The sequence below is a fragment of the Antennarius striatus genome, chromosome 1 (genome assembly GCF_040054535.1).
Source record: "Antennarius striatus isolate MH-2024 chromosome 1, ASM4005453v1, whole genome shotgun sequence".
Classification (NCBI taxonomy): Eukaryota; Metazoa; Chordata; class Actinopteri; order Lophiiformes; family Antennariidae; genus Antennarius; species Antennarius striatus.
This window is the reverse complement of record NC_090776.1, coordinates 18,653,267-18,666,112: the sequence shown is the minus strand read 5'-3', so window position 1 is coordinate 18,666,112 and position 12,846 is coordinate 18,653,267. Positions and strand designations below refer to the sequence as shown.

Here is a 12,846-nt window from a genome sequence, read left to right as displayed (position 1 = left end):
TGTAATGCACCTCAGTATGCATAACAAGACATTGTGTGGAAGCGTCACTATGATGTGAAATCCTGAAAAAAAGAGGAAGATTAGTAATACTAGTTTTCCACCACGCATGAGAACTGGCCACCCCCCACAGACCAGGACTCATGGGGAAATGAAAACAGAAACGTGAACTAAGGTTCATGTATCATCAAAGCTTTCATGAGATTCATTACCATTTCCTGTAAATGTTAGATAAAGGAGCAGTTTAACCCAAAATGAGGAGGATTTTCTTCGTACGACTGCATCCCACTGATGACGTGAATCAATCAGGAGGAACGCTGTTCACGACAACAAAGTACTAAGGAAATAGTACTAATGATAGAGTACTAATGATACAGTACTAATGATATAGTATACCAATGATAGAGTACTAATCATAGAGTACTAACGATATAGTACTAATGATAGAGTACTAATGATACAGTAATAACGATATAGTACTGAAGACAGAGTACTAATGATAGAGTCCTAACGATTGAGCACTAATGATCAATCAATCATTTATTCATTCATTAATTTTCTGCTGCTACATCCGCTGCAGTGGGTCACGGGGAGCTGGAGCCTATCCTAGCTGGCATAGGGCGTGAGGCGGGGGATACTCCGGTCATGACACCAGTGCACCGTGAAACCACACACAAATAGAGACAACCACACACACTCTCACTCCTACTCGCAATTTGGGACTGGCCAATCAACCTGAAGCGCATGTTTTTGGAGGTGGGAGGAAGCCGGAGAACCCGGAGAGAACCCCCCCAGACACGGGGAGAACATACAAACTCAACACAGAGCGGGACTCGAACCCGGACCCCTCGTGTTGTGTGGTGACAGCGCTACCCACTGTACCACCGTGCCGCCCATCAATCAATCAATCAAGTTTTGTTTACATATCACTTAATCATGGCAGCAGACATTTCGAAGCGCTTTAACAGACAGAAACCCAAATGAACCCTCCAGAGCATAAGAGACAGTGTGGGGAAAAACTCCCTCATTGAGGAAGAAACTTCGGGCAGGACCCAGACTCGTTTGGGCGGCCATCCGCCTTGACGGTTGGGTGGAAAAGAAATACAAGGAAAACAAGGACAGGGTAAGAGTAAGAGAGACAGAGTGTCAGATAGGCCAGATAGAGTCAGTGTCTTTATGGTTATCGTTAATGACAGAGTACTAATGATAGAGTACTAATGATGAAGTACTAATGATAGAGTACTAATGATATAGTACTAATGATAGAGTACTAGTGATAAAGTACTGGTGACAGAGTACTAGTGATAGAGTACTAATGATAAAGTACTAATGATAGAGTGCTAGTGATAGAGTACTAATGATAAAGTACTAATCATAGCGTACTAGTGATGGAGTACTAATGATAAAGTACTAGTGATAGAGTACTAGTGATAGAGTACTCATGATAGAGTATTAGTGATAGAGTACTAGTGATGGAGTACTAATGATAAAGTACTAATGATAGAGTACTAATGATAGAGTACTAATGATAGAGTACTGGTGATAAAGTACTGGTGACAGAGTACTAGTGATAGAGTACTAATGATAAAGTACTAATGAGAGAGTACTAGTGATAGAGTACTAATGATGAAGTACTAATGATAGAGTAGTAGTGATAGAGTACAAATGATAAAGTACTAATGATAACGTACTAGTGATAGAGTACAAGTAATAGAGTACTAACGATAAAGTACTAATGATAAAGTACTAGTGATAGAGTACTAATGATAAAGTACTAATCATAGAGTAGTGATAGAGTACAAATGATAAAGTACTAATGACAAAGTACTATTGATAGAGTATAAGTGATAGAGTACTAGTACTACCCACCATGTTGAACTATTGAACTACCCATTTGAAACAGTCTTGGTCACCCGTGAGATTTTTAGTTGGTTATTGTTTGTTAAATAGAATAACAAGTCAGTTTATGCTGACGTCACACCGTAACTAATGACCACCCTCCAACCCGGTTTCATAACATGGGTTGTTCGTGGTTCCTGAACGCATCGCTCATTCATTGGTCTGTTTGTGGACTGCTGGTGGCTCCAGATGGGATCGTCCAATCAAACTGACGTTCTCTTTCAGAGCCCGCCCCGCGTTGGACACCATTGGTTTAACGTCCTGACGTTATGGGCGGAGCCTCCTCCTGTAGCTCTGGGCAGCGGTCAGCCTCACCTGAACGAGGAGGAAACCCGACACGGAGCGGCCGGTTCACAAGACTCTGCAGACCACGGTAAGCGCGCTGCGGCGGGACGATGCGGTTGTAACGGGACGCCGGTCGGTTCAGCTCGGTCTCATGACGCCGTTAACGTGTTCGCGACGTGTGTGGCGGGTTTTACAAGGACTGTTCGAGATGGGGAGAGCACCGCGGGTTTGGTGTCATCCGCTGGGCACCGCTGGAGGATCAAGTACATAACAAGTAAATATCAACAGGTTAAAGACAACAAGTAAATAACAAGTAAATATCAACAGGTTAAAGACAACAAGTACATAACAAGTAAATATCAACAGGTTAAAGACAACAAGTAAATAACATGTAAATAACAAAAAGTAAATAACAACAGGTTGATAACAACAACTAAGTAACGAGGTTAATAACAAGTAAATAAAAAGTATATAACGACAAGTAAATAGCTAGATAGACAGATAGATGGATACATACATACATACATACATACATACATACATACATGCATACTTAATTAATCCCGGGGGAGATTGTACAATAACAAGGAAATAACAACAGGTTAATAACCACAGTTAAATAACATCAGGTTAATGATTACAGATTAATAACCACAGGTTAATAGTAACAGGTTAATAACAGCAAGTTAATAACAGGTTAATAACAACAGGTAAATCAATCAATCAACTTTTATTTATATAGCTCTTAATCACATTTGAAGACATTTCAAAGTGCTTTACAGATAGAAAGCCAACAATGCCCCCCAGAGCATGCAATGGCCTTATGTTCTCCATAAGAAAAACCATAAGAGACACTATCAGAGTGTTTTAAAGGTAATACAGGTAGAGGGTGGTTTAATATCAGTATGGGGAGGGTTCAGAAAGGGATTAAATTACCCTAAATAATAAAATAAATAGTTCATCGCTATATCACGGAATTTAGTTTTACGCGGGTGGTTCTTGGAACACATTATTGGCGAGTAACGAGGGATTACTGTAACAGGTTCATAGCAACAGATTAATAACAGGTTAATAATAGGTTAATTATATATCACCTCTTTGAAGCAGGATGTAATAACAAGTTAATAGCAACAGGTTAATAACGACAGATAATAATGACAGTTCCATAACAGGTCAATAATAGATTAACAACAGCAGGTTAATAATAGGTTAATACCAACAGTCAGAAGTTATGTCACATTCTGGGGTTCATCTTCTGACGGAACCTGCTGAAGGTGGACAGAACTGTTTGGGACACGGCCTCGGTACCTCGTTCCCAGAGGGGGGGGGGGGGGGGGGGGGGGCACATGACCCTGTTTGCTCGTTCCCAGAGGAGGGGGACATGGTCCCGTTACCTCGTTCCCAGAGGACGGGGGACACGACCCTGTTAGCTCGTTCCCAGAGGAGGGGAGACACGGTCCTTGCACCGGGGGCCAGATGAGGTCTCATGATCCACGTCTTGCTGCCCCTGCTGGCGGTGCCAACTGGACCCAGTGTGTCTGCCCCAAACCTCCAACCACACAGTTACTTCATTATCTGTTCATGAAGGATGGGCTGGTGGAGCCAAAGTCCAGGTTCTGACCTGTGGCCCCCCTCTGGCTGCCAGTTGGCAGACAGGTGTGGACCTGGACCTGAGTTGGAACGGCTGTGTGACAGCGGATCAGAATGAGGGTGGTGGTGTTAACGTGTAACTGCTTCGCCTCTCTCATCTCTCTCAGCGTTGGACATGTTCTCCAAGAGACGAACTCAGCACACCGTCAATGGGAAGACGCCTGAGCAGGTGGAGCAGCCGGAGCAGTGGGGGCGGGCCTGGTGAGTCCACAATGGTTCACTGCTGACCTCATTTAGGGGTCTTGTGTGCACGTTAAGGTTCTTCTGTGAGAGGAAAACCAATGAGGTCAACCCAGTGTTGGTTGGTCATATTTGGTGTGAATGTCTGACCAGGAGCTCTGGGACTGGGTTTATTGCTGCCTCACGTTTGTCTGGTGGGGGAGGAAACAGCATCTGGGTTGTGGGCTGATGGTGTCCCGTCCTCTCAGGGTGTCTCTGCTCGTCTTTGTCCTCAGGGAGGTGGACTGGTTCTCCCTGGTGTCCGTGCTCGGCCTCCTTTGCTTTGCCCCGTTCATCGTCTTCTACTTTGTGATGGCGTGTGACCAGTACCAGTGCTCCGTCAGCCAGCCGCTGGAGGAGTTGTTCCGAGGGGAGGTGACGCCAACATCCATCTGGGCCCGGACGGCCTCCTTCAGCTGGACAGCGGCTCAGATGTACGCTGCCTGGGTGGCCTTCCAGGTGGGGCAGATGTTCTGTAGGTGAAGATCCTGGTCTTGTTCTGCAGACGTCTCTGACAGAGATGCTGTTTGTTCCTCAGGCATTCTTGTACCTGTGTGTTCCTGATGTGCTCCACGAGCTTCTTCCTGGTTACGTTGGTGGAGTTCAGGATGGAGCTCGAACTCCTGCTGGTAAAGAAAGCGTCCGGCCTGTTCTCCACTCCACCGAGCAGCGGTGGTGGTGTCGCCTCAGGAGACTCCCCTGTTGTCTCTGTCTGTCGCTGCAGGCCTGATCAATAAGTACGAGATCAATGGGCTGCAGTGTTGGGTCATTACTCACGCCCTGTGGCTGGCCAACGTCCTGTACTTCAACTGGTTTTCTCCCACCATTATCTTTGACCACTGGATCCCCCTGATGTGGTGTGCCAACATCCTGGGCTACGCCGTGTCCACGTTTGCCTTTGTGAAGGCGCACCTTTTCCCCACCAACTCTGAGGACAGGTGAGGAATGGTGAACGCAGGAGCACTTGTTAGCACGTGTTAGCATACAGCTACCTCAGCTCCGCTCTGTGATCCCATAGCAAGTTCACAGGGAATGTCTTCTACGACTACATGATGGGCATCGAGTTCAACCCGCGCCTCGGACAGCGCTTCGATTTCAAGCTCTTCTTCAACGGCCGCCCCGGCATCGTCGCCTGGACGCTCATCAACCTGTCCTACATGGCCAAGCAGCAGGAAGTGCACGGTCACGTCACCAACTCCATGGTCCTGGTCAATGTGCTGCAGGTAGGGCACGTCAGCAGGGGGGTCGGCATCTGAAGGACGGGGGACAGATCTTTGTTAATTTAAAGTCAAGACTACCTCAAAAACTCTGATCAGATGGTCAAATCAATCAGAATCTACGGTTTGACTCGTTTTAGTCCATAAGTATTAGAAAGGACAGGGATAGACTTTTATATATATACACACACACACACACGTATATCTTGGCATACGACATTTTGTGTTACGTTGTTTTTAAAAAAAAATACACAGAAAAATAAGAATCAAGTTTCCGTTATTTTAACTGACTTTGTGTCTGTCCACCACAAATATCAGAATCATACAATGTATAAAAATAAAAACATAAAATATATTAAAATAATTACGTATAGTACAATATGTATATCAAAGAGGAGGGTTTTTAGTCTACTTTTAAATAAGCTAAGGGTGTCTGCCCCCGAACCGAGGCTGGGAGATCGTTCCAGAGTAAAGGGGCCAGATAGCTGAAGCTTGTGTCTCCTGTTCTACTCTAAAGGCCTGACGGGTTTCGTCGGTTTATTGGTAACGCTCATTTTCACTTGAATTGAATTGGGTTTTTTTACTATTGCAAAAAAATTATTCCTATATTTGTTTTATAACCTTAAAGGCTTTTATTTTATTCACTCATTCATAAATGAAGCATCCACAATGTGTGGTAAACATCGCCAAAGTATAATCGTCAGTTTGGATTTTTTTATTCCTGTGCAATACTAAAAAATAAAATATGTTTATAAGCTTAAAATAGATTAGTATTGTCCTCTTCTTCTCCTTTCTGCTTTTCCCTTCAGGGGTCGCCACAGCGAATCAATTTCCTCCATCTAACCCTGTCCTTTGAATCCTCTTCTCTCACACCAACTATCTTCATGTCCTCCCTCATTACATCCATAAACCTCCTCTTTGGTCTTCTTCTAGGCCTCCTGCCTGGCAGTTCAAAATTAGTATTGACCAAATATTCATAAATAAAGCAGAGGACAGCAGCGGCTCACATCAATTTTTCAGTCTCATCACCAACTAAAATGTTCCAAAAGCAACTTTGTGTCCTGACAGTTTATTTATGGTTATGATAATATAGTCTGTCTGTTCATCTTACTAGTCAGTGTAGACCAGGACCAGGTTAAAATAAATTGGTCTACCGGCTGTAGATGAGCTAAGCTTAGCTTTATATTTAGTTAAGCTTGTTCCTCCTGCTAGATCGAGTCCTTTCCACCAGTTGATGCTGAACTACATGAGTTCCTATAACCCAGCATTCAGTGGAGGCTGAACGGTAATAAAATGTCAATTAAGTGTTTATCTCTTATCTCCCACAATGCAGCAGTGTTGACATCCGTCCATTTCTGGGTGAGAGTCATGGTTGGTACGTTCCACAAGTTATTACCGGAGGAGAAACGGAATCCATTGGTTTGATCTCTGCTGGTCAGGATTCATTTTGTCAGGGAAGTTAAGGACCTGCTGCCACCCAGTGTTGTGGAAGAGTATTACAATCCTCTGTCATGCGCTGGAACCTGGATTACAGCCCTGACACTCCACATGGCATTTGTTATTCCAATAAAGAGTTAAGTGGGTTGTTTCCCACCAGTGGATGGGAAACACTGCAGTCAGAACGGAGAACGCTTATTTTCACTTCAGCCTGCACACAAGTTCACTCGACGTAATCATTTTTCAAGTTACGTTGTATAGCCAATATAGCCAATAGTTGTACAACCAATATAGCCAATAGTTGTACAACCAATATAGCCAATAGTTGTGTAACCAGTATAGCCAATAGTATTATGACCAGTATAGCCAATGGCCAGTAGTTGTTGCTATGTTCATGTTCAACATGGTGTGTCTTTTCCTGAAGGCCCTTTATGTGCTGGACTTCTTCTGGAATGAGGCGTGGTACCTGAAGACCATGGACATCTGCCACGACCACTTTGGGTGGTACCTGGGCTGGGGCGACTGCGTCTGGCTGCCGTATCTCTACACCCTGCAGGTGACCCGGTCACCAAACAAAAGTCCTGGCTAGTTCCTTCACCGTTAACATGATCATCTCATTAGGAGGCGATGTGTGTGTTCAGGTAGAACCTTAGAACACACACACTGCTTCTCCTTATTGGAATGCGGTTCTTCAACAGTAGGTTGTGGTTTCCGTGACGAGATGGAGGGAAGAGAGCTCCAGGAAACTTACAGTGTCATTACAGCAGATACTCACTAGGGGGCGCACTCGTATCATTGATATTGTTATTCTGAAGGCGACATCTGCAGCAGCTTTTGGATTCAGAGCGTTTCTGTTTGTTGTGTTCTGTGAACAAACCAGAAAAGAGGTCAGCTGACTGCAGTGTGTTTATGTGACCTTTGCCCTCCAGGGTTTGTACCTGGTGTACCACCCGGTCCAGCTGCCACTGGGCCACGCCCTGGTTGTCCTGGGACTCGGTCTGATTGGTTACTACGTGTTCCGATCCACCAACCACCAGAAGGACCTGTTCCGGCGCAGTGAGGGCAACTGCTCCATCTGGGGCAAGAAGCCCACCTACATCGAGTCCTCATACCGGTCGGCTGACGGCGCCGTCCACCGCAGCAAGCTCCTGACCTCCGGGTTCTGGGGCGTGGCCCGTCACTTCAACTACACGGGCGACCTGATGGGCTCGCTGGCCTACTGCGCTGCCTGCGGCTTTGGCCACGCCCTGCCCTACTTCTACATCGTCTACATGAGCATCCTGCTGGTGCACCGCTGCGTGCGCGACGAGCACCGTTGCAGCAGCAAGTATGGCCAGGACTGGAAGCGCTACACCAATGCCGTCCCCTACCGGCTCCTTCCTGGGGTGTTCTAGGACCAGAGAACTACACACCGTAGTTGGAATGAAAACTGATATATCGATTTACCAGCATCACCTCTGATATTTTATGCTGCCTAATTGTGTCGGACCAAATCTGTTCCATTGACTAAACTCAGTCTCCTCAGCTGGAACGGGCAGGAACCAGTTTGTCCCTTTAGAGGACAACTTAGAAATGTTTGCTTAACGTTGTTTGTTTGAACAGGTGGAAGTCAGTCAGGTCGCTTTACCTGCTTTAACGTGTCGAGTAGTTCAGCGGCCATGTTTGAAGTCCAGTACCAATGTTCTCTTGATGTTCTCACGTCAACACGGCCGGTCAGAAGGTCACAAAATAAAGCTTCAGTTTTGTTCTCAAGTTGGTACTGTGGGTTTTTTCTTTAGCAACATACCTATGTCTGTCTCCTGTCTTCTACTCTGGTGACTGATCCTTCAGAGGTTCACAGGATTCAGATGAATGTGTTCACACCAACTTTAAGAGTGTAGGTGTCTGTAACGTGAGGACAGACACATAGATTCAAGAGGAAACGGAATATCCACTGCTCACAGATAAATAAATACTAGATCAATACTAGAATCAATACTAGATCAATACTAGAGCAAAATGTGATTTCATCCCATACAGATTGACATTGGATATCTGTTTTGCAGTGTGAACAGTCCTACACCACATGACATCTGATTTCTGTGGGACCACTGAAACCACATTATGGATGTAGTTCCAAATCGTTTGTTCAGATGCGTCTCAGTCTGAACGGCTCCAAACACTCCGATTGACTCTGACTGTATGTGACGTAAGAGCCAACGCGTGTTATGAAGCGTGAAAGACATCTCTAACCCAATGTTGTTGCTACGGAAACGTGTTAGATGGGCCAATAATGTGGCCCAGATTGCATTTGGACACTTGCTAAAAACAGTGTGAACGGTCAGCCCTAAAATCCGATTGGAATCTGATTGTCTGCAATCTGAATGCAGCCTGAGACGGTATTTCAACGGCTTTCAGTAGGAGCAGACGCGTTCCTTCTGTCTCCTGTTGTCTCTGGCTCTCACCAACTTATCGAGCACCAGAATGTTCTTCTGAAACAAGGCTTCAAACTGAAAGGAAAAAGTGTCTACATTAATGAGAATCTCACTAGAAAGAATGCTGATATCACTTAAAAAAGTTCGACAAATGAAGAAGAATGGACTGAAGGACAACACCTGGACCAACAACTGCAGGATCTTCATCAGAACAAAAGGTCTTTCCCCAGAGCAGAAGAAAACTATGGTGATCAGGAGTGTTGAGGAGTTGGTGAAATACGACAATAAAGACGGACAAGAGTTGTTATTACACCAAACATCAGTAGAACAGAATCAAAGAACAGTTGAAAAACCATTCAACATTATCAATGTCAGAAACATGGATGAATGAAACAAAGACATGGATTTCTGTTTGGAGGGATAACATTAAGTTTGGGACTGTAAAGATGTTGATATCTGTTGACAAAAAACCAAATGTTCTTCAAGCCGACGGCCGGACTGGTTCAATGTCTATTAAAGCCTATTGAACCAAGAGTGTATATTATTAAATGATTAAATGAATAAATCAATATTTACTTATTAATCTGCCAGTAATTTGAAGTGAAAACAATTTAACAGGTACACAGACAAAAACTAACTTTCTTCAAAGAACAATCACGTCTGTGTGTTTGTGAGACGTTTGATGGGCCTGTCAGGTTATGTTCTTTCATTACAGCCCAACTGTCTCCACACAGAGACACACAGGTTTGCCTTTTACCTCTGTGAACATGTCCTCCACCCCCCCACCCCCCGGGCCTGAAACCCCCTGTTCTCACCTCCACCTTCTATTTAGCCATTTGAAGAGGGGCGGGGGGGCGGGGGCTGAAAGTTAACCTCTGGTCTGACGGCTGATGAATAGTAAAGCCGAGACCTGCTTGCTGCAGTGACTTGGCGGGCTCCCGTTGCATTGTGGGGAACGTAGTGTTAGTGCAGGCAAAAGACCAGCAGGTGGCTGTGGACTGTGGGCCGGTTCCAATAGGAATTAAATAACATCCCAGGGGGCCATAGAGAATTTAATCGCAGGCCGGATCCGGCCCCCGGGCCTTGACCTTGACATATGTGCTCTTGGTTATATCTGGGACAAATGCTAACATCTGGAATTGGATAAGGATATTAATGTCTGTCAAAAGTCATTGTATGAACTAGTTGTAAACATTTAATGTCTGAGTTGGTTGATAACGTGTTGTAATGAGAGATGTTTGTTGATTCTGGGGACGGGAATTTCACAAAACTAATGGCTTCTACCCGTCAGCCCTTTTATTCCCGGATGTTATTGTTGATATTACAAATGTGATGAAGGTGTGAAGTGTGTTAATATGTCTGAAAAAAACCAAACTAAATAAATAAATAAAAATTGTCACCTTATAGTAGAGCCAAAGGGTTTCCACCAGCTAACAGTATGATCTGAACGTAGGACACTGCGGAGCGGCAGAAGACATCCGATCACGGAGCTCTGGGGAGGATTTGTATTCACCTTAAGGCACCTCCGGTGCTCCTCAGGTAGTATCAGTAATCATCTAGTGAGATTTCATTCACTACATTCAAGTGGACTCTGACACAGTTTTGAAGCCAACATGGCTGAAAAGACTTCACAGAGCGAAAGGTTAGCATTTATGGTACCTTAGCAATCCACATCAACTGATAAAGATAAGACTAAATGGATTTTATCTTGGATCAGGTTCAGTTCCGGACCCAGTCTGACTGTGACTCAGCTGATGTTAAATCATTGATCAAGTCCACGCTTGAAAAGTCTATTCAGTGTCTGTTTCAGTGTGTTTCGTAGAGCTCAGGGTCTCTTGGTCTGTTGTGTCACCCATTTTGCTAGCAACTCTTCTGGCTGGAGATCAACTCTTTGAACCAGTCTGTTTCCTGGAGCTCCAGAGAGGAAGATGACCAATAAAATCTATCTAAAGCCCAACAGATTTATGATTGAGGTACTTTGCTGAACATGACCAAACCAGTGAAGAGTTGATTCGAGGTCAATGAGACCAAGCCTCTTTCGGGACACCTGTGGTTCTGGCATTGTCTGGCCTAAAATGTGAGATCCACCTCAACATGGTGCCCTCATTTCTTTCAAGTCCGCTGAGGGCACAGCTTTTCATTGGCCTACATTTGCTAGCACACAGCACAGTGCTCCTCACACAACTGTCAAACACCCATCCACAAGCTGACAGGGACAGACTCCTACCCATCAATACTGGGAGGGGTTCCCTAAACTTGTCTCAAGTACATCTTGCTCTGGTAATAGTGTCTGCCTCACAACCACCAGCAGAAGTAAGGGTATCCCCCAATAGCACAATGAACCAACGACATCAAGCATGTCATTGCCAACCCTCACATGTTCATAAGGTCTTTTGTCCAAAGGGCGGGCTGTTCCACGGCACCGACTGCACCTGAAGCCAGGACCAGCGCTGGTCTTTCCTTAGGTGCCACTTGCTTTTATATATATATACAAAACATGGAAATGCTGCCCCCCCCCACCCCCCCGCAGCAGACACACAAGGATACTTCCCAGAGTCTCTTAGAGGGTTTAGGTTTGGATGTGAACAAACTGTAAAAACTCCACCTCTGATCTGTCCCACAGCCCTGACGTAGAGAAGGGGCTGGTGGGGGCAGTTGTGGACAGTGGATTCCTCCCACGCGGCCAGATAAATGTCAGCGTATGAAGGGGAGTATTTCCTTCCCATTGCACAGCCACAGACCTGGAGGTATTGCTGGTTATTAAAACAGAAATTGTTCCGGGTGAGGGTTATTTCTAACAGTTGTAGTATGGCGGAGTCGGGTTGGGAGGGGTGGGGTGATGGAGGAAGATGTTCTTAATAGCAGACAGGCCGAGGTGGGTTTCTATGTTTGTGTATAAGGAATCAATGTCTATTGAAAAGAGGAGTGTGTAGAGTGGAACCTGAAGAGAAGACAGACATTGAACGAAAGTGTAGGTGTCCCAAATATAGCTAGGGTGCCGGTGGGAGAGGGGGTTAATGTAATGATGTATGTGCTCTGCTATGCGGTGGGAGTCGGACCCGCAATCACTGACAATCGTGGTTCTGGGTGGTCCCAGCAGGTTTCCCTACTGGGTCTCCCTGCTGCCACCACCAGGGGGACCGTCCAGGTTTCTGGTGGCTTATGGATCTTGGGGAGTAAATAGAAAAGGCGTGGTCGGGGTTCTTCTGGGCCGTCCAGGTAGGTTTTTTTTTGTAGGGGATGTATTTTTGAGTGTATAGTTCTTATATAATATTTCGTATGATAATTTGTGGTTGTGGTTGTAAAGGTTCCTCAAATTTTTTGTAGTAAGTTGGATTGTTTAGTCGTCTGTGTGCTTCAACGATGTACCGTATTGACCCGAATATATGACGACCCTGATAATAAGACGACCCCCTCTTTTTCAAGACTCAAGTTTGAAAAAAGACTTTTTGAACACCACATAGAGAGGGAGTTTGGTTCCTTCTGCGAGGCAGGCTAACATGACGGTAACGCGGCTCTTCTCATTTCCAGTGGATTTTATATTAACAGATTTCTCACCTTTCTTGTGTACAGTGACAGGTTTTGGCATGTCAAAAAACAGAGGTGTCTGATCAGCATTGCCAATCTGATCCAGTGGGCAAGAGTGCTTTTTCCTTTAGTTGATCACATAGCGCTGAAAAGACAACAGCTTCTCTTTAAAGTCAGAGGGCAGGCGCTGGGCTAGACTT

General features: G+C 45.1%; 1 protein-coding gene across 1 annotated transcript; it reads left to right on the top strand.

Moving 5' to 3' along the window:
• The first annotated feature begins 2,180 nt into the window (after window positions 1–2,180).
• dhcr7 (7-dehydrocholesterol reductase) lies at window positions 2,181–8,456 on the top strand. Its single transcript, XM_068320901.1, has 8 exons — window positions 2,181–2,269; window positions 3,939–4,032; window positions 4,287–4,509; window positions 4,589–4,679; window positions 4,775–4,988; window positions 5,069–5,273; window positions 7,129–7,260; window positions 7,634–8,456. Exons 2-8 carry the CDS (start codon window positions 3,947–3,949, stop codon window positions 8,096–8,098), a joined length of 1,416 nt encoding a protein of 471 aa, XP_068177002.1. The 5' UTR covers window positions 2,181–2,269; window positions 3,939–3,946; the 3' UTR covers window positions 8,099–8,456.
• The last annotated feature ends 4,390 nt before the right edge of the window (window positions 8,457–12,846 follow it).

Coding starts and splice junctions, on each gene's coding strand:
- dhcr7 (XM_068320901.1), top strand. CDS start 3,947: ATGTTCTCCAAGAGACGAACTCAGCACACCGTCAATGGGAAGACGCCT. Junction 4,680..4,774: donor TGGAGCTCGAACTCCTGCTG/GTAAAGAAAGCG, acceptor CTGTCGCTGCAG/GCCTGATCAATAAGTACGAG. Junction 5,274..7,128: donor TCCTGGTCAATGTGCTGCAG/GTAGGGCACGTC, acceptor CTTTTCCTGAAG/GCCCTTTATGTGCTGGACTT.